The sequence below is a fragment of the Phoenix dactylifera genome, chromosome 4, assembly GCF_051530095.1.
Source record: "Phoenix dactylifera cultivar Ajwa chromosome 4, Ajwa_hap1_PhDact_Kaust_v1.1, whole genome shotgun sequence".
Classification (NCBI taxonomy): domain Eukaryota; kingdom Viridiplantae; phylum Streptophyta; class Magnoliopsida; order Arecales; family Arecaceae; genus Phoenix; species Phoenix dactylifera.
This window is the reverse complement of record NC_143193.1, coordinates 45,534,775-45,555,607: the sequence shown is the minus strand read 5'-3', so window position 1 is coordinate 45,555,607 and position 20,833 is coordinate 45,534,775. Positions and strand designations below refer to the sequence as shown.

Below are 20,833 nucleotides of genomic sequence, written 5' to 3'. Positions count from 1 at the left end.
TATTTTTAATACAAAATTCGTATAAGTAAATAATAAATAAGTGCTAACCTTTAATCCTGTGATTAAAATGTAAAATAGAAGAAGGGAAAGAAAAAGTGTGAAGAAAGAAAATGTTGTGAGTAATAATAGAATATGATATATAATGCAATATTACTCTTACCATATTTTATGATGTTAACATCATTAATATCATAATATTACATTTAATATAATATTAATAGCTAAAATGATTTATATAATATTATGTCAATAACATAATAAAGATAATGAAAATAGAATTAATTTGAAATAGTATTGTTGGGGGAAAAACCCCAAGTCATCGCCACGGAGGCGCTCGGCTAGGGAGCGCCGACCGGAAAGGCGCTCGGCCAAAGAGCGCCGACCAGAGAAAGCACCAAGAGGCGCCCAACCGAAATAACCAAGTAGGGATGCTCGGCTAGAAAGAGCCGACCAGCGGGCGCCGACCAAAGAAGCGCTCAAGTAGAAAGCGTTGACCAGAGACAGCGCCAAGTAAAGGCGCTCGGCTAGGAGGTGCTCGCCCAGAAGGCGCCGACCAGGAGTACTCAAGCAACCCCGCCACAGGGTGCCCCATTGGGCGACCAGCTCGGCTCGGCACCCTTGCCGAGCCGATGCCTTTACCAAATAATTCAACTCTCGCTTGACCCTCTAAGGGACCTGACAACTCCACTATAACCTGCCGCTATCTTCAAGCCATCAAGGCATAAGATCTCCGCAGGTATTCAGCACGACCTGCCATTAATGCACGAGGCTCCCTCAAGTCTCCGATGCACTCAGTCATTTAATGAACACGGCCCAAGACGATCTCCGGATCACTGAACCATCAGAGCGTATGGCTCTCCCTGACCGCCGGTTCATTCGGTAATAAATGCACTTACCATCCACGGACCCCAGGCCCACCACGGCCGGCGGTTCAACCACTTCAACAGGTCCGATCGACCGTGACAACTCCCTGATTCCGGTCTGATCCGGTCCCGTTCTCCATCACGCCATTAATGGGCCAAATCGTGCCCAATTATTACAGAACGGGACAAACCTACTGTCACCTCCCAGGTAACCGAATCCTCCTATAAAAGGGAACCTGGGGGGAAGAGGAAAGGGGGACCAAAACGGGAGGAAAAATCCGAAGCCGGAGAGAACCCTCCTAGACCGGGTGGAAAGAAGTAAACAACACAGACAATTGAGGAAACTGATCCTCTTGATTTTATCCAAATATTCTCTCTGTCTTCTCCACATACTCTCTTCCCCGCTCTCTCCACATATTCGCCCCCTCTGACTTAGGCATCGGAGGGCCGGCGCCGGGGAGCCCGGCCACCGGTTCTTCCTGCAGGACTCGCACCCCACAGTGGAGGACTCCAACAGCCGGCGCACCGTCGACCACCCTCCCGGCGGCGGAGCTCTGCCCCTCCAGGAGGACGCCACCAGCCGGCGCACCGTCGACCACCCTCCCAGCGGCGGAGCTCAGCCCCTCCAGGAGGACGCCACCAGTCGGCACGCCGTCGATCGACCGCCCCTGCGGCGGAAGCCTCTCCTTCCCCTGGCTTCGCGGCGGCCCCCGGGTCCAATTTCCAGCAACAGTTGGCGCTAGAGGAAGGGCCCGAGTTCGCTGCCATGAAGCTAAGAAGCAAAGGGGCTTCCAATGCCTCTCGACGTCCTCCACCTAGCCCGGAGCGTTCCGTCCGAAACCCATCACCTCCGACCGAGTCAGTTCATCAAGTTCGGCCGGAGCAGTTCGATGCCCTGGTACAACAGGTGCAGGCCCTGGCTACCGCTGTCAAAAGCCTGCAGCCCAGGGGCATCCCAACGGCACCGCCTCCTCCGGCTCCAGTTCAACCGGAGCCTCCCACAAGCGGGCTTCACCTTCGAGGTCAGGACTCCCAAGTCCAGGCCTCCCTTTGGAGAGAGCACCCAGCCGGAGGCCACGGAGGCCGGCCACAGCCTTCAGAAGCTGAATCGGTTCCAGGGCAACCTGCGCTCGAACGAACCGCTGCAGCGATCCTCCAGAACGATAAACTCGACCGGAAGGTCGAGAGGCTGGAACGTCAAATCCAGGCACTCCACGGGAGGAAGTCAGGACATAACGGCGACTTCGAGTTCAATACGAAGTCGCCCTTCTTCCAGGAAATTGAAGATGAACCGGTCCCGTTACGGTTCAAGATGCCCCAGGTGGAGCCCTACAACGGCAAGGCTGATCCCTTGGACCACCTGGAAAGCTACCGGGTCTTAATGGCCCTACAAGGAGCCTCGGAGGCCATGATGTGCAAAGCTTTCCCGGCGACACTCCGAGGACCAGCCCGGCTGTGGTTTACCGGGCTAAAACCGAGTACTGTCTCCTCCTTTGAGCAGCTCGGCAGACAGTTTGCTGGCAATTTCGCCGCCAGCCAGCCCCAGCGGCGGACATCCGACTCCCTCCTTGATATCAAACAAAAGGAGGGAGAATCCCTCAAGGAGTATTTGGACCGGTTCACCGCCGCAACATGGGAGGTCCGGGAGCTTGACCAGTCAATCGCCATGTCGGCGCTGAAGACTGGAGCCCAGTCCTACAGATTTCTCTTCTCAATTGAGAAGAATTTTCCCGCGGACCTCACCGAGATGTTCGCTCGGGCGCGGAAGTACGCCAAGGCCGAAGAAGCCGTGGCCGTCAGGCGGGGCGGGACTGAGCAGAACCTCAAGAAAAGACGCCGCGAGGAGCGTGGCCAGCCCAGAGGCCCGTCTCCGCGACGAGCCAAGAATCCGCCCCGCCCGAAGAGTCCACCCCGGCTGAGGGGACCGCCACAGCAGAGGTCACGACTCCGCCCGAGGTTCCCACTGCAAGCCCCTGCACCCGAAGGGAGGTATGAAAGATATACTCCCCTCAACGCTCCTCGGGCTGAAATCCTCATGGAGATCGAGAGTCGGGATCGCATCCGGCTCCCACCTCCGAAACCAGACACCCGAACCCGGCGTGACAACCGGAAGTATTGCCGTTTCCATCGGGATAAAGGCCATGATACCGAGGAGTGTTACCAGCTCCGAAATGAGATCGAAGCACTCATCCGCCGAGGGGTGCTCGATCGGTTTGTGCAAGGCCGGCGTGAAGAAAAGCAGCCAGCCGAAAGAGCCGCGCAGCCTGAAGGTTCAAATGCCAACAGGCCCATCGCTGGCATCATCAACACCATCCGAGGCGGGGCCTCGGCAGGAGGAGCTTCAGGGGAAGAAACCTCCCCGAAACGCCTGCGCGCCTCCGAGGCTATCTCCTTTTCAGACGATGATCTAGAGGGGGTCGAAACCCCCCATGATGATGCCGTGGTCATCTCCATGATCATAAATAGATTTGATGTAAAACGCATCTTAGTTGATAATGGAAGCTCGGCGAATGTTTTGTACTTTGATGCATATTGTAAAATGGGGATGACCAAAGAACAGCTGCGGAGGATGAATGCTCCGTTGGTTGGGTTCACTGGGGATTCAGTCCCAGTAGAGGGCGAGATCGACCTTTTGGTCACAGCCGGGCTCGCCCCCCGTGAAAGTACCGTGGGGATGAACTTCCTCGTGATACGCCTTCCCTCGGTCTATAATGCCATCCTCGGAAGGCCAGGCCTCAACGCCCTCCGAGCGGTGGTCTCCACTCATCACCTGCTCATGCGATTCCCCACCAGCCAGGGGGTCGGCGAAGTCCGAGGGGACCAAATGGTGGCAAGGAGATGCTACCTGGCGACCCACGAGGCAAAGCGACCCGCCGAGGTGCCTGCCCCAGCGACTGACCAGCCCTCAATTGAGGTCATGGAGGCACGGGTCGACCCTCAGAAAGAGCGGGTACAGCCTGGTGAGTTACTAATCCAAGTTCCCTTACGAGAGAGCTTTCCTGAGCTAACCGTGCAGGTCGGCTCTGGCCTCGATGAGCACGAGAGGAGTCGTCTCGTCAATTTCCTGCGAGATAACATGGATGTCTTCGCATGGTCGCCTGCAGACATGCCGGGGATAGATCCAGAGGTCATGGTCCACCGGCTCCAAGTAAAGCCAACCAGCAAGCCTATGCGGCAGAAGAAGCGAGGCGCCGTGTTGGCGACCCGGGGGTTGCGGTCTCGATCCCCGGCCCAAGCGACTAAGGTTGATGTTTGATGTTGGCGGTTTGCCTTGGGACCGACTTGCTGTGGGTATCTTCCTCCTTCTTGTTGCCGTGGAATCCACGCCGTATGCTTGCCTTCGGGCTGCCGGCGTTGGGAAGAAATCAAGGTGGGGCTCAATGTTGGAAGAAAGGTGATTTCATTCCACTAAACAACGGATTACAAAAAGGACTTGGCAAAGGTCGGGAAGGGACCTTGCACTACCTAAGAACAATCTAGGGGGGCTGATGTTCCCCACCCTAGTCCCAAGCCTTTCGGCCGACAAAAGAAAGGGATACAACCCTTGACACAATGGTGGAAAAACAATGTTCTAAGAGATGCATGCCTAAGGGCCCTAATGGCTCCTTTTAATGGCCGACGGCCTTGGCTTATTTTGGACTAAAACCCTAATGAAAGGACTCCTAATTCGGCCGCAATGGCCTGGTCAATCTTGGCCCTTGGTTCGGCCATGTGCTGCAGGTGGTTGGGCGCTCGGGATTTGCTGTTGGCGTGGCTTCTGTGCGTGGCACTTGCTGTGGCTGCCATCTGCCCGTGCGCAGCCAGATTTGGTTGCTGCGCCGGGCGGCTGGGCTGGGTTTCCTGCTGTGCCGAGCTTGCTTCCTGGTTTGCCATGCCTTGCTGCCTTTGGCTCGAGCTTCCTTTGGATTGCTGGCGTGTCCTCTTGACGCGCGCTCATCTGGCGGCCTGATGCATCCTGGCCGCCCGTGTCAGCCTTGGTCGTTTGGCCATGGAAGAGCCTAGAAGCTCCTCCACGGATTCTTTGCGTGCGGTTTCCTGGTTTGCCTCGGCGCTGATGCTTGGCAGCCTGCCAAGTGTTTCTGGCGGTTGGCCTTGGCTGGGCGCAAACTGCTGATGGCTTTCCTTGTTTGCGCTTGGGTGTTGATGGCTGCCACTTGGCCTTTGGTGCGCGCGATGCGGGGCTGACCGTTTCCTTCCTTCCTTGGCCGGGCGCCTGGCCGGCTGATGGCTGCCATGTGTCCTTGGCCGCGCGCGGGCTCGGGCTGACCGTGGCTTTCCTCTTTAGGCTGGGCGCTTGGTCGGCCGATGCTTGCCATGTGTCTGTTGGTGCGCGCGGGGTCGGGCTGGCTGCTGCCTTCCTTCTTTGGCTGGGCGCATGGTCGGCGGATGGCTGCCAAGTGTCTTCTGGTGTGCGCGGTTCCTGGTTGACCGTGGCTTTCCATCCTTGGCACTCGGGCGCTCGTGCGCTGGCTGGTCCGGACCCAATGCTGGCGGGCTCGGCTGCTTGGCTGTGTCTTTGGTCGAGCTGAACCCGTGCGCTGCCCTTGGGCTGATTTGGCTGTGGTGCGCTCGGCCGAATGTCGGTCTGGCCGTGCCTTGGGCTGGTTGCTTCTCCTGATGCGTGCGCGCCCATGGCCGCACGCACGGGCTGGTGCCCTTGGCTGCCGCTCGTGATCATGCCCATGTCTGGCGTGCGCGCAACCCACTGTTGCGCGGGCGCCAGCTGCTGGCGAGAGGCGGGGAGGCGGCCTTGCTGAGTACTGGCCGTCTCCTGGTCTGGCGAGGTTCGGGCGCGCCAGATGGGCGCGGGTGCAGGCTGCTGGGCGCGCCGGGCGGGCGTGGGCGCGGGACACTGGGCGCGCCGGGCGGGCGCGGGCGCAGGGCGCGGGGCCAGGTGCGCGGCCTGGGGGCCGTGCGCAGTCTGGTGCACGGGCGGGCGCGCAGGGGCGCGCGCGGGCTGGCGGCCGTGTGCAGGTGGCCGACTGGACGTGCGCGCGGGTGTGCGCGCTGGCTGGCGCTGGTGCTGCTGGCTGCGCCTGGGCGCGCGGTTGGCCGTGCGTGGCTGAGGCCGGCTGGGCGTGCGGTGGGCCGCGCGCTGCTGCTGGGGGCGCAGAACCTCGCGCGGGCGCTGGGAATGGCCTGCGCGGGGCTGCGCCGAAGGCTGAAGGTGCTGTCCACTGCTTGGGCAGACTTCCAAGCAGTGGATTTGGCCCGGGCGAAGCTCTTGGCCGAGGTTGGCCTCGGACAAACTTGCAGAAATTTGGCTTGGCGGGCTGAGGTGGCTAACATTCCCCCCCCCCCTTGGAGAGTACCCTTGTCCTCAAGGGTGTCTTCGAGCATTGGACTTCCATCCTTTCGTGAGAGAGCGTCGGCCACCTTGTTTTCCTTCCCTGGTTGATAGATTATATCATATTCAAAGCCAAGTAACTTTACCAGGAACTTTTGTTGATCCGGGGTCACGATTTTCTGTTGAAGGAGATGTCGGAGAGCTTGTTGGTCGGTGATGATGGTGAAGCGCCGCCCGAGTAGGTAAGGCCTCCAAACCTTGACCGCATGTACCACTGCGAGAAGCTCCCGTGCATAAGTGCTCCAAGCTTTCTTTTGTGGCCCGAGTTCTTTGGAGATGAAGGCTATGGGCCGCTTGTTTTGAGCTAACACCGCTCCGATTCCTTCATTGCTCGCGTCGGTGAAGACTTGGAATGGTGTGTTGAAGTCCGGTAATGCAAGCACTGGTGTCTGTGTCATGGCTCTTTTGAGGTCTTCGAATGCTTGGCGTGCGGCTGGTGTCCATGCAAATCCATCCTTCTTCAACATGGCCGTGAGGGGTTTGGCGATGAGGCCATATCCTTTGACGAAGCGCCGGTAGTAGCCTGTGAGCCCTAAGAATCCCCTCAAGGCTGAAATGTCCTTGGGCAATGGCCAATCTGTCATGGCCTCCACTTTTCGGGTGTCAACCCGTACACCGTCCCCGGATACCACGTGCCCAAGGTAATCTAGCTCAGTTTGTACAAAGGCACATTTGGAGGGTTTGATAAAGAAATGATGTTCCTCCAAAGTGTGCAAAACTAAGTCTAGATGCCGCATATGCTCTTCTAGGGTTTTGGAGTAGATCAAAATGTCATCGAAGAAGACAATTATAAATTTTCTGAGATGCGGCTTGAATACCTGGTTCATGGCTGCTTGGAATGTTGATGGAGCATTGCAAAGTCCGAAGGGCATGACCAAGTACTCGTAGTGTCCGGAATGAGTGCGGAATGCGGTCTTGTGGACATCCTCGTCGCGCATCCGAATTTGATGGTAGCCGGACCGAAGATCAAGTTTGGTGAAGTACTTCGCACCGTGGAGCTCATCAAGCATCTCGTCCACGGTTGGAATGGGGAATCTATCTTTGATGGTGGCCTCGTTCAAGGCCCTGTAATCGGTGCAGAACCTCCAAGACCCATCTTTCTTTTTCACTAGCAAAACCGGCGAGGAGAATGGGCTGGTGCTCGGTTGGATGATTCCCTGTTTCAACATCTCTTCAACCTGCCTTTCAATCTCTCCCTTTTGGAAGTGCGCGTACCTATAAGGAGGTACGTTGATTGGCTTGCCTTCTTCCTTGAGCCGGATGGAATGGTCGAAGGCGCGCTTGGGAGGGAGTGCGGTCGGCATGGCTAGGACCCCCTGATGTGCTGCAAGCAACTCTTGTACTTGCGGTGGGAGGCCCTTGAGTTCATCCTTTGGCTGCGGTTGAGGTCCCTCCGCAGCCACTCCATGGTTGGTCATCACAACAGCGAAGCAAAGTGCACCTCCCCGGCATAGGCGCTCGATCATGTTGGCTTCGCATGGTAGGGCTTCTTTGTGGTTAAGTGCTGTCCACATCTTCTTCCTTCCATTGATCCGGAACTCCATAGTCATGGTATTGTAGTCGGTGACTACTTTACCAATGCCTCGGAGCCATGCGTTGCCAAGGACGACGTCCAAACCTACAAGTTGTAGTACATGTAAGTCTGCAGAAATCCTTACCCCTTGGATGTTGAGTCGCACGTCCTTGACAATTTGCTGACATTTGAGCCGCTCGCCGCTTGCTACCTTGACCTCGAACGGCTCGGTTGCTGCTCCCTTGAGTCCCACTCGCTGCAAGGCTCCCGGGTTGATGAAATTGTGGGACGAACTGTTGTCAACGAGCAAAGAGACTTCATGCTTGCCGATCCATGCCGTCATCCTCATGGTTGATGGTCTTTGAATGCCGGTGAGTGCATGGAGGGAGAGCTCAGCATCTTTTGGCAAGGGGCTGGTGGGCTGATCCTCGGTGGAGTCCTCCTCATCCGAAGTGCTGTAGGTTGAGGCATCATCAACTTCCTCCTCGCTGCCGCTGTCGATTTTCAGCACATAGGACTGTCCCGGGTTGCAGCGATGGCCCTTCTCCCACTTGGCGCCGCACTTGAAGCACAAGCCCTTCTTGATGTACTCTTGAACCTCCTCTCGGCTGAGCTTCTTCACATGGGATGGTTGCTGTTTGGAGGTTGATGCAGCGGCTGAATGGGGCTTGGAAGAGCTTGCTGCCGGCTGCACTTTGGTTGGCTGCAAGTTGCGGTTGGTACTATCCTTGGTCCGCCGGTCTAGGATGTTGGCTTGGTCAAGGATCTCCGCCATCCGCATCGCCTCTTGAAGATGGGTAGGTTGCTTCAATTTGATCTCCTTGGATAACCAAGGTTTGAGCCCGTCCACGAAAGTGCCAAGTAGTGCCTCTTCCGACCATCCTTCAACCATAGTTTGAAGTTGTCGGAACTCGTCGATGTAGACTTGGACTTTGCCCTCTTGCTTGAGTTTGGCCAATTGGCCATGGTGATTGATGGTAGGTGAAGGCCCCCATTGGTTCATGAATTCTTGCACGAAGGCCGTCCACCCCAAATAATTTCCCTCCTTCTCATATATGTTCCTTAGCCACCGCCACCATCTATTGGCCCTTCCTTCAAGATGATAGCTTGCCAAGGTCACCTTCTCTTCTCTAGGGGTCTCGTAGACATGGAAGTATTGCTCGACTTTGTCGAGCCATTCATAAGGGTCCCCTCCACCGAAGGTTGGAAATTCTATCTTGGGCTTTCTAATCCCTCTTTCATGTGGTCCGAACCCCCTTTCAAACCCTTCATGGTTCACCCGTTCATCCCTTCTCCTTCCTTCATGCACATGTTGGCCATAAGGCCTACAAGAATGGGGACTACCTAAGGGTTCACTCATGGGTCTTTCCATGCTCCTTGGCCGATCCTCCATGTGGATGCCACCGGCCCATCTATCATCTAGGGATTCTCCACATGCATCCCTATTTCCTCTTCTTCTTTCCTCTCGGTTTTTTCTTTCTCTTTCATCCTCTTGATTTTTTTCTGCAAACCTCCTCTCAAGCCTCTCTATGTTTGCATTACTCTCTCTTCTTATGGTGGCTAAGGAGGTCACTAGATGTTCTAACACCCGACTCATCTCGGTGTTGTGGTTCTCTATGGTCTCAAAGAGCCTTTGGGGGCTAAAGGACTCCCTATCTGACTCCATGAAACAACCCCTCACAATCAGATTTTTTAATGCTATTACAAGGTATTTAAAATCTGATTTTCAGATCTCAAGATGTAAACAAGAAGGTATGTAGATCTGAAAAGTTAGAAGATACCCTTGAGATCGTCCTTCCGTGGATTTGGACTGAAGCCGATTACCCGACGATCTCCGATGTAGAACTTCTCAATGAAAGCACCAGTGTTGGCGACCCGGGGGTTGCGGTCCCGATCCCCGGCCCAAGCGACTAAGGTTGATGTTTGATGTTGGCAGTTTGCCTTGGGACCGACTTGCTGTGGGTATCTTCCTCCTTCTTGTTGCCGTGGAATCCACGCCGTATGCTTGCCTTCGGGCTGCCGGCGTTGGGAAGAAATCAAGGTGGGGCTCAATGTTGGAAGAAAGGTGATTTCATTCCACTAAACAACGGATTACAAAAAGGACTTGGCAAAGGTCGGGAAGGGACCTTGCACTACCTAAGAACAATCTACGGGGGCTGATGTTCCCCACCCTAGTCCCAAGCCTTTCGGCCGACAAAAGAAAGGGATACAACCCTTGACACAATGGTGGAAAAACAATGTTCTAAGAGATGCATGCCTAAGGGCCCTAATGGCTCCTTTTAATGGCCGACGGCCTTGGCTTATTTTGGACTAAAACCCTAATGAAAGGACTCTTAATTCGGCCGCAATGGCCTGGTCAATCTTGGCCCTTGGTTCGGCCATGTGCTGCAGGTGGTTGGGCGCTCGGGATTTGCTGTTGGCGTGGCTTCTGTGCGTGGCACTTGCTGTGGCTGCCATCTGCCCGTGCGCAGCCAGATTTGGTTGCTGCGCCGGGCGGCTGGGCTGGGTTTCCTGCTGTGCCGAGCTTGCTTCCTGGTTTGCCATGCCTTGCTGCCTTTGGCTCGAGCTTCCTTTGGATTGCTGGCGTGTCCTCTTGACGCGCACTCATCTGGCGGCCTGATGCATCCTGGCCGCCCGTGTCAGCCTTGGTCGTTTGGCCATGGAAGAGCCTAGAAGCTCCTCCACGGATTCTTTGCGTGCGGTTTCCTGGTTTGCCTCGGCGCTGATGCTTGGCAGCCTGCCAAGTGTTTCTGGCGGTTGGCCTTGGCTGCGCAAACTGCTGATGGCTTTCCTTGTTTGCGCTTGGGTGTTGATGGCTGCCACTTGGCCTTTGGTGCGCGCGATGCGGGGCTGACCGTTTCCTTCCTTCCTTGGCCGGGCGCCTGGCCGGCTGATGGCTGCCATGTGTCCTTGGCCGCGCGCGGGCTCGGGCTGACCGTGGCTTTCCTCTTTTGGCTGGGCGCTTGGTCGGCCGATGCTTGCCATGTGTCTGTTGGTGCGCGCGGGGTCGGGCTGGCTGCTGCCTTCCTTCTTTGGCTGGGCGCATGGTCGGCGGATGGCTGCCAAGTGTCTTCTGGTGTGCGCGGTTCCTGGTTGACCGTGCGCGGTGCCTTGCTGAGTACTGGCCGTCTCCTGGTCTGGCGAGGTTCGGGCGCGCCAGATGGGCGCGGGTGCAGGCTGCTGGGCGCGCCGGGCGGGCGCGGGCGCGGGACACTGGGCGCGCCGGGCGGGCGCGGGCGCAGGGCGCGGGGCCGGGTGCGCGGCCTGGGGGCCGTGCGCAGTCTGGTGCGCGGGCGGGCGCGCAGGGGCGCGCGCGGGCTGGCGGCCGTGTGCAGGTGGCCGGCTGGACGTGCGCGCGGGTGTGCGCGCTGGCTGGCGCTGGTGCTGCTGGCTGCGCCTGGGCGCGCGGTTGGCCGTGCGTGGCTGAGGCCGGCTGGGCGTGCGGTGGGCCGCGCGCTGCTGCTAGGGGCGCAGAACCTCGCGCGGGCGCTGGGAATGGCCTGCGCCGAAGGCTGAAGGTGCTGTCCACTGCTTGGGCAGACTTCCAAGCAGTGGATTTGGCCCGGGCGTTGCTCTTGGCCGAGGTTGGCCTCGGCCAAACTTGCAGAAATTTGGCTTGGCGGGCTGAGGTGGCTAACACGCCGCCCCTGAGCGCCAGCGAGCAGCAGCCGAGGAGGTCAGTAAGCTCCTTGGAGCTGGCTTCATCCGGGAGATAGCCTACCCGGAGTGGCTCGCCAATGTGGTCCTCGTCAAGAAGGCCAACGGGAAGTGGCGTATGTGTGTGGACTACACCGACCTGAATAAAGCCTGCCCAAAGGACAGCTTTCCACTCCCCAGCATCGATCAGCTCGTAGACTCCACCTCGGGTCACGAGCTGCTGGCATTCATGGACGCCTTCTCCGGATACAACCAGATCCGCATGGCGCCGGAAGACGAGGAAAAGACCGCCTTCATCACCGACGGAGGAACTTACTGCTACAAGGTGATGCCATTCGGCTTGAAAAATGCCGGGGCAACTTATCAAAGGCTGGTCAGCCGGATCTTCAAAGACCAGATAGGCCGGAATATGGAGGTCTATGTGGACGATATGCTGGTAAAAAGCAAGGTGGCACAAGATCATGTAGCCGACCTCAATGAAGCATTCTCCACGCTCCGAAAATACCAGATGAAGCTCAATCCAGCCAAATGTGCATTCGGGGTCACCTCCGGCAAATTCCTCGGCTTCATCATTACACAACGAGGAATTGAGGCCAATCCAGAGAAGATCCGGGCTCTCCAAGAGATGACGCCTTCCAGGACGGTCAAGGAGGTACAACAGCTCACAGGCCGAGTTGCAGCTCTCGGGAGATTCATCTCCCGCTCGGCTGAGCGCTGCCTTCCATTCTTCGCAGCCCTCAAGAAGCTGAAGAATTTTTTGTGGTCGGACAAGTGCCAGCAATCTTTTGAAGAGCTCAAGCACCTCCTGGCTTCCCCTCCCCTGCTCACAAAGCCTCACCAGGGCGAGCTTCTCTACCTGTATCTGGCCGTCTCCCCTGTGGCAGTAAGCTCGGTCCTGGTCCGAGAGGAGGGCAAACTTCAGAAGCCAGTATACTACACCAGCCGGGTCTTGAGGGACGCCGAGACCCGATACACCAAGCTTGAGAAGACTGCCTATGCCCTGGTCATCTCAGCTCGGAGGCTCCGACCCTACTTCCAAGCCCACACAGTGGCTGTGCTGACCAACCAGCCGGTCAAGCAGATCCTGCAGAAATCAGATCGTGCGGGACGGATCGCCAAATGGGCCATCGAGCTCGAGAAATTCGACATCGAGTACCGACCCAGACCGACATGGACTCTGCATGTCGATGGCTCTTCAAACTCGGGGGGTAGCGGAGCAGGGCTCATCCTCACCAGCCCGGAAGGGGTGGTCGCCGAGCAAGCCTTGCGCCTCGAGTTTCCTGCTTCCAATAATATGGCGGAGTACGAAGCGCTCGTCGCCGGGCTCAAGCTAGCCAAAGAGCTAGGAGTGAAGGACTTGAAGGCCTTCAGTGATTCTCAGCTCGTCGTCAACCAAATTGTGGGCGACTTCGAAGCCAGAGACCCAACCATGCAGAAGTATCTTCAGAAGGTACGGGATCTCGCCTCGACCCTGGACTCTTTTCACATTCAACATGTTGCCAGGTCGGAGAACCTCAGGGCCGACCAGCTATCAAAGCTGGCGTCCTCTCGCATGAGCGAGCTTCCCAAGGAGGCAGTACTGGAGTATCTCCAAAGGCCTAGTACAGATGAGCCCGAGCAGACCCTCTGCACTGAGTTCGAGCCAAGCTGGATGGACGAACTCATCGGCTACCTGCAAGACGAAGTCCTCCCCACCGACGAACAAGAGGCTCGCCGGATCAAACGCCTCGCTACCCGGTACATATTGTACGAGGGAAAGCTCTATCGGAGATCCTTCACCTCTCCCCTCCTCAGATGCCTCCGCCCAACGGAGGCTGATTATGCCCTACGCGAAGTCCACGAAGGGATTTGCGGGAACCATTTGGGAGGGCGAGCATTGGCCCATAAAATTCTGCGCCAAGGATATTATTGGCCAACACTCCAGAAGGATGCTATGGACTTCGTCCAAAGATGTGACCGGTGCCAAAGGAACGCCAATGTTCAGCGCCGGCCTTCGGCTCCTTTGACTTCTATCAGCTCCCCTTGGCCCTTTGCCCAGTGGGGAATTGACATCCTAGGGCCATTTTCACTGGCCACCGGGCAAAGAAAATTTCTGGTCGTCTCCATCGACTACTTCACCAAGTGGGTGGAAGCCGAGCCCCTTGCCCGGATCACCGAGCAGAAGATGCGGGATTTTGTTTGGAAGTCCATTATCTGCAGATTCGGGCTTCCCCGCATCCTCATCTCTGACAACGGTCGCCAATTCGACAACATTCACTTCAGAGAGTTCTGCTCCGAGCTTGGCATTGACCACCGCTTCACCTCGGTCGCGCATCCTCAAACGAATGGAGAAACCGAGGTAACAAATCGTACTATTTTGCAGGGTCTCAAAGCCAGGCTCGACAAATCCAAAGGACAATGGGTCGAAGACCTATATAATGTCCTGTGGGCTTACCGGACCACGTTCCGTGTCCCCACCGGTGAGACTCCCTTCAACCTAACATATGGAACGGAGGCCGTCATCCCACTGGAAGTTGGGCTTCCCTCTCCAAGAGTCGAGCATCATGATGCCGGCTCCAACTCTTCGCAGCTCAGAAGCAACCTCGACTTGATCGAGGAAACAAGGGAGGCCGCCCGAGTTCGTATGGCGAGGTACCAGCAAAAGACAGCTCAGTACTACAACGCCAGGGTCAAAATCAAATCTTTCAGACCAGAAGACCTTGTCCTCAGGAGAGCTGAAGTCTCCCGACCAACTGAGCAAGGGAAGCTGGCCCCAAACTGGGAAGGACCATACCGAGTCACGCGCATCCGCCGACTCGGGACTTATCAGCTAGAGTCTCTAGATGGGACTCTCATTCCGCGGAGCTGGAGTTCTGAAAATCTCCGCGTGTACCATCAGTAGAACCCTAAGGGGTTCCCCATTATTCAATTATTGAATTTTATTTTATGAATTCCATTTCATAACAAACTTATGATCGCATACTCATTTTGAGCTCACCGATTCTCCTGATTATCTCATGGTGTCAGGTTTATTTCTCCTATCCTGACCACGGTCGGGATGCCCTGCCACAACGGGATGCCCTGCCACAACGGGATGCCCCGATTCATCGGGATGGCCCAAGACGTCGGGATATGAGTTAGCGGTCCTCTCTGACCGGACGAGCTCGGCTCGTGCTCCATCGGCTATGAGTTAGCGGTCCTCTCTGACCGGACGAGCTCGGCTCGTGCTCCATCGGCTATGAGTTAGCGGTCCTCTCTGACCGGACGAGCTCGGCTCGTGCTCCATCGGCTATGAGTTAGCGGTCCTCTCTGACCAGACGAGCTCGGCTCGTGCTCCTACCCTGAGACGTCAGGATGCCCCAATATATTGGGATGCCCTGCCACAACGGGATGCCCCGATCCGTCGGGATGGCCCGAGACGTCGGGATATGAGTTAGCGGTCCTCTCTGACCGGACGAGCTCGGCTCGTGCTCCATCGGCTATGAGTTAGCGTCCTCTCTGACCGGACGAGCTCGGCTTGTGCTCCATCGGCTATGAGTTAGCGGTCCTCTCTGACCGGACGAGCTCGGCTCGTGCTCCTACCCTGACCACGGTCAGGATGCCCCGAGACGTCGGGATGCCCCGATCCGTCGGGATGCCCGGAGACGTCGGGATGCCCTAGCTATAGGGACGCCCGAGACGTCGGGATATGAGTTAGCGGTCCTCTCTGACCGGACGAGCTCGGCTCGTGCTCCATCGGCTATGAGTTAGCGGTCCTCTCTGACCGGACGAGCTCGGCTCGTGCTCCTACCCTGACCACGGTCAGGATGCCCCGAGACGTCGGGATGCCCCGGCTATAGGGATGCTCGAGACATCGAGATGAGTAGCGGTCCTCTCTGACCGGACGAGCTCGGCTCGTGCTCCATCGTCTTCAGCCAACGAGCTCAGCCCGCTCTTCTATTTTTGGATTTCTCTGCCGACGTCCCCAAAGAACGGAGTCCGAGCAGAGAAGCGTCTTCAGTCGCCTCGGCGCAAGGACGCACACGGTACAAGGTACCCATTTATTTATTGTTTCTACATTATCTATTCTGTTCTCGGATTTCTCCCTGCCGATGTCCTCCAAGAATGGACACCGAGCAGAAGAGCGCCTTCGATCGCCTCGGCGAAGAAGTGCTCATGACACCAGCACAATATTATGCTAAGTCCGGCGAATCCCCGTCACGAGCTGACGGGCATTCGACCCATTCGTTGGAAACGAATCTGGTCCGCCCCGGCAACGCGAGGATCGAAACTCGCTAACTTCGCTGAAGTTCAAGTCCTGATGACCGCCTTAGGGCTCGGTCGAGTCCTGGACTAGGCTCGGAAAAACTCTCCGAGCCCAAATCCTTGGTATAAGCACAAGCGTTGCTATACCACTGATTGAAGGACCGAGCAATGGAGCTCGGCAAGCTAAACTCAAACTCAAACCCTGTGGCGGAAAAAGCTGAGGCCCTAGAGCCCATATCCTCGGAACCTAAAGCGGATCCGAGTAGGAAAACTAGGACTACGACAGACGAGTTTCCAAAAAAGAAATGTATATTCATTTCAAAAAGGCCCGTAGGCTAAGTACAAAATTCGGGTTTGGCCCTTACAAGTAAGGGAGGCCATCCCGACTTTACAAAACGAAACAAAAATTACACTAAGGCCCGCTCCCGACCACTTCGGCTTCGGCAGTGTCGGGAGCGGCGGGCTCAGCAGTCGGGACCTCCTCGGCCTCGGCAGCAATGGGAGTAGCCTCGGGGGCGGCTTCGGTCGCCTCGGCCTCCGGAGTCTCTGCCTCCGCATCCGGCCTTTCGACCCCTGCTCCCGGTTGGAGCAGGTTCACATCAAAATCCGGGAGAAGCCGCCGCAACTGGTTACGGAAGTCCCGGAAGCCTTGGATTAGCCCGTTCACGCCCTCCTCTTCTAGGAGGTCGCGGAACTCCGCCGATTCGCGAAAGAGCGCCACCGCGCTCTGAGCTTGCTCCCGAGCCTCGAGCTCCCGAGCCTCGTGGTAGGTGGCCTTCTTCTCGAGGGTTTTTATTCCCCGCTCAAGCTCTGAATGTCGGAGGCAGGCATTCTCCACCTCCTGCTCGCGGGAGGCCAGCGCTTGCTCGACTTCGGCCAATCGAGCCTCAGCGGCGCGCAGCTCGGACCTCGCCAACGCATGCGCGCCCTTTTCCTCATCGAGCTCGGCGGTAAGAGCTCGAATCCTTCCCTCAGATGCTCCGACCTTTTCTTGGAGCACCTGTCGTTCGGCCTCAGAGGCCTGGTACTTCGCTTCGGAGGCCTGGTACTTCGCCTCGGCGGCCGTGTACCTCGTCTGGGCCTCGTCGTACCCGTGCTGGCACCTCCGGGCCTTCTCCCGGTATTCTTGAACAAGGTGCATCAGCATCTCCGTCTCGTGCAAATGCTGTAAAAGAGACGAAAAGGAAAACATAAGACACCATAAATAAAAAATCTATACAGATTACACAGGTGGAAAATTTTACTTACCCGGACGGCGTTGCAGCGGGTATAGTTCATGAAAGCATTATAGCTCATGGACTGCATCATTGCCCGGTCGGTTGGGAGCAGCGCGACCCGGAATATCTCCAGCGCTACTCGAGGGTTTTCGAGGGCTGAATCACCCTCGAACACCGACCAGGTGGGTGCAAGGGGCACCCGTCCCCCCGAGCCCGATGGGCCTGGAAGGCCAGCATCGGCTGGCCTAGGTAGAGCCGACCCCGAGGCTCCCTGACTGCTCCCCGGCTCGGAGCTAGGGGGCTGGGGTCGGACGAACGGACGATCAGACCGCCGCACAACTATAGCTGGGCGTGCAAGCACGGGACCCGCTGAACTCCTCCCCTGGTCGGCAACTGGAGCGTCCTGCCGACCAGGAATCTGCGCCAAGGGCGCCGGACATAGGGGCGCCATCGAGGCTCCTCTGGAGCCCGAGCCCCCGGAATCCGCGCCCTCCCTCCGACCAGCTTCGGGGCGCGCGGGCTGAGAAGGACCCGCCTCGGAGCGAGCGGGGCAAGAAGGACCCGCCTCGGAGTGAGCGGGCCGAGAAGGACCCTCCTCGGTCACTGCTGTCGCTGGGGCCTTGGAGGTCGCCGAGACCTTTTGCTTTTTTCTCGGCTCGGTCGGCTCGCCCGAGAGCTCGGCTGCCCTCTTTTGGAAGCGGGCATAGAGGACTTCACTTTTCGTCACCATCTTTGCGATATCTGCAAAGGCAAAAAGGATTAGAACATTAGAACACTAAGGAAATAAATACACCTTGAAATTATCCTTACCATGGGGACGCGCCGAGCTCAAGCCCACGTTTACCAAAGCGTCCTCACATATGAGGCCGTTCAGTAAGATGCCGTTCCCGAGGCTGCGGACGGCGTCGAAGATCCCCTGCTCACGCTGAGAAAGTCTGGGGGGTTTGTTGATGGCCTTGAGCTGAGCCGGTCCCCACCTAGGGTCAAACCCCCAGGACTGTGCAGAACCAAGGAAGAAGAATTTCTCCTTCCAGCCATGAATGGATGAGGGGGCGCCATGAAAAAGTGGCCGACCCACCCGAAGGGCGATGTACAGCCACTCTCCGTCTCCCGGATTCGACTTAAAGATAAAAAGTCGCCGGAAGACGTTGACAGAGGTCGGAATCCCCTGCAGTAAACACAGGGACAGAAAACCGACCACCGTCCTCCAGGCGTTCGGAGTAAGCTGCGCCGGGACCAACTGGCACGTCGTTAGCAGCTCATTCACAAAGCCGTGAAGAGGAAATCGGAGGCCGGCCCAGAGCGACTCCAGATGCACTCCGATCCGGCCTATCGGAGGATCGGTTATCCGATCCCTCCGCCTGGCGGGCTCCAAACGGAACCCGTGAAGAGGGAAGAACCACTCTTCGGTCATCTCGACCTCCAGGACACTCATGGTGGACTCAACTTCGCTAGGGACAGAACCCATTGCAAGAGAAAAAGAAATCAAAAGAGGAGGGGAACCTGGGGAAGACGCCGGAGAAAAGGGACTTCGGTCTGAGGAAAACTGGAAGAATAAAAAGCTGGAAGCAGAAGGCAATAGAAAGAGGATAGAGGGCCAGGGGAGAGTTTAAATAGACCTCCCCAACGGCCCGGATCAGCGAGAAAAATGCTGCATCCGGTTTAGATGGCGACGCGTGTCGGTCCAAAAGACAAAGCGACGCATCTAATTAGGGCTAGCGCTTCGGACGCCGAAACGCCCCATCGGATCGTGCGGCCCTATCATGAGCCCACGACGCGAGTGATGAGAGCACAAAAGTGCAATCATCGTACCACCTTAATTAGTATTATAGTTAATTTTTAATGATAAAATTAATGAATTAACATTGTATTTGTGTTTGCGTGCAAGGAGTCCAAGAGACCCAATAACATTGGGTTTGAGCCCAAATGCCCGGCAGCTCGAGCTCAACAAATTCCCCAGCTGCCATGCAAGCATGAAATCCTGCGCCATCCATCAGATCAACATCCCAAATAAATCCACTCCATCCGCATCGTCAAGGAGTCCTCCTAGCATTCCACGGATCACACCGTCATCACAGCCGTCCATCTCGTGATCGGATCAAGCTCCCATGCATGTGAAGCATCCGCGGCGACTTCCCAGGGATCTCCCAACGCCCATCAAGCCGTGATCTCCTTCTTCACGCCATCAAAATCCCAGCAGCCAGCCCGTCCGCGTCTCAAGCCATTCCGGATTCCCAGCATCCACCGCATCCCCAGCTCCTTCCAATCCGGTGATCCCGCGTCACTCCCAGCACCTCCTCCGTCGATCACCCTTCCGTGAAGCCAACCATCATCCCGCGGCAGCCTCCAAATGATCCGCAGTTCCCCAGCTCATCCCACAACATCTCAGCAGCACCGTGATCCAGCATCATCCCACGGCAACCCCCCCACGGATCCCGCACCGTTCCAGCCATTCTTCCGCGCTCCTCCCTTCCGATTTCAGTTTCTTCCTCCCATCGATCACGCTCCCGGCTCCTCCAGTGATCCCAGCTCCTTCCCAAATCAGCAAGCCGCAGCTCCATTCCGGATTCAAGACCCCCACCTCCGCCATTTCTTCCGCCCAGTGATCCATCCCAGCACTGCGTCCGAGCCGCATCAAAAGCTCCAAGCCGTGATCTAGCCATCTCCCACGGATTGATGCCCTCCGCCCCATCGGTCTGCAATTTGCCATTCCGCATCACGCCAAGGATCACGCGGCCAGTCGGGATGCCCCATTTCCCGTCCGTGATCACCGTGCTTCCCAGCGTCTTCAACGTGTCTCCAAGGGGCTATAAGAAGAGGGGGGGAGAGGAGAGCTTGGAGGAGGTGCGGGGTGGAGGCCAAGAAACAGAGCATTGCTCTGTTCTTGGGAAGAAGAAAGAAATAAAAAAAATATATATTTTATGTTGAAGGCCCACCGTGGGAGAGAGAGGGAAAGAAAATGCAATTTTCTTGTTTTTCTTTTATTTGTAGAAGGAGGAAGCATTAAGCTTCCAATCTTCATTTTATTTTTGTAATTTTCCTTTTATGCAATCCATACATTTATCTTTTATGCAATCTATGTTTTAAGCTTCAATTTAATTTCTGCAATTCATGTTATGCATTTTGGAATTCTTAGTTTTAAGATAATTTTGAAATTTTTCTTCGATATTCGGTCTGCAGTTTTCATTTATATTATGTCTTCAGGAATCGACCCCTACTCTACATTAGAATTCAATTGCAAGTTTTCTTTCTTCCCTTTAGTTAGTTTCAATTAGAAAATCATATCAACATCCTCAAAATAATGTTTTTTTTCTTTTATAATTCAAAAATCGATTTCAAATCCGAGTGAACGTTCTAATTTTTATGCAACTCCAATCGCCTCCCTGTGGATCGACCTCTTACAACCACTATTCTTCGAGTAGGAAAGATAAGAGTATAATTAAATTTAACTTTTGTTCGTCGGTTCTAACAACGATATGTCTAGCATATTTTTAGGTAGACAGAAAAAGGACGAACAAAATTTTGGCGCCGTTGCCGGGGAGGCAAATCGAGAAGCAAGAACGATCATGAAGATCAAATTGGATTTTGGATGCCCGGAGTGAACGCACTCCGGTAGTAAGTTTTTATTTTTATTATTTTGATTATTTTCAGTTAATAATTTCGTAGTTATTAAATTCTGAAATTTGAAATTCGAAAAAAAAAATTCAAAAAAAAAATATAAAAAATATTTCAAGATTCAAAAATTCAAAAATTTAAATTCAAAATTTGAATTCTGAAATTCGAAATTTGAAATTTAAATTTAAATTTAAAAAAAATTATTAAAAATAAAATTCAAAAAAAAAATTATTAAAAAAAATTATTAAAAAAATTATTAAAAAAAATTTCAAAAAAAAAATCTATATTATTTTTGCTAGTAATTGATAAGGCGCAATTTTCCGAGGTTATCATACCTCTATTGGGACTCCTGACGGAGTAATCTCCAGAGCTTATTCCACGGGCATTCGGAGATTGA

At 55.5% G+C, this 20,833-nt stretch overlaps 1 protein-coding gene across 1 annotated transcript; it reads right to left on the bottom strand.

Moving 5' to 3' along the window:
• Positions 1-50: 50 nt before the first annotated feature.
• LOC120113137 (uncharacterized) lies at positions 51-16,912 on the bottom strand. Its single transcript, XM_089930394.1, has 4 exons — positions 16,853-16,912; positions 16,238-16,715; positions 6,423-9,379; positions 51-56 (listed from the first exon to the last, which is right to left on the bottom strand). The coding sequence occupies exons 1-4, from the start codon at positions 16,910-16,912 to the stop codon at positions 51-53; spliced, it is 3,501 nt and encodes a 1,166-aa protein (XP_089786520.1).
• Positions 16,913-20,833: the final 3,921 nt, after the last annotated feature.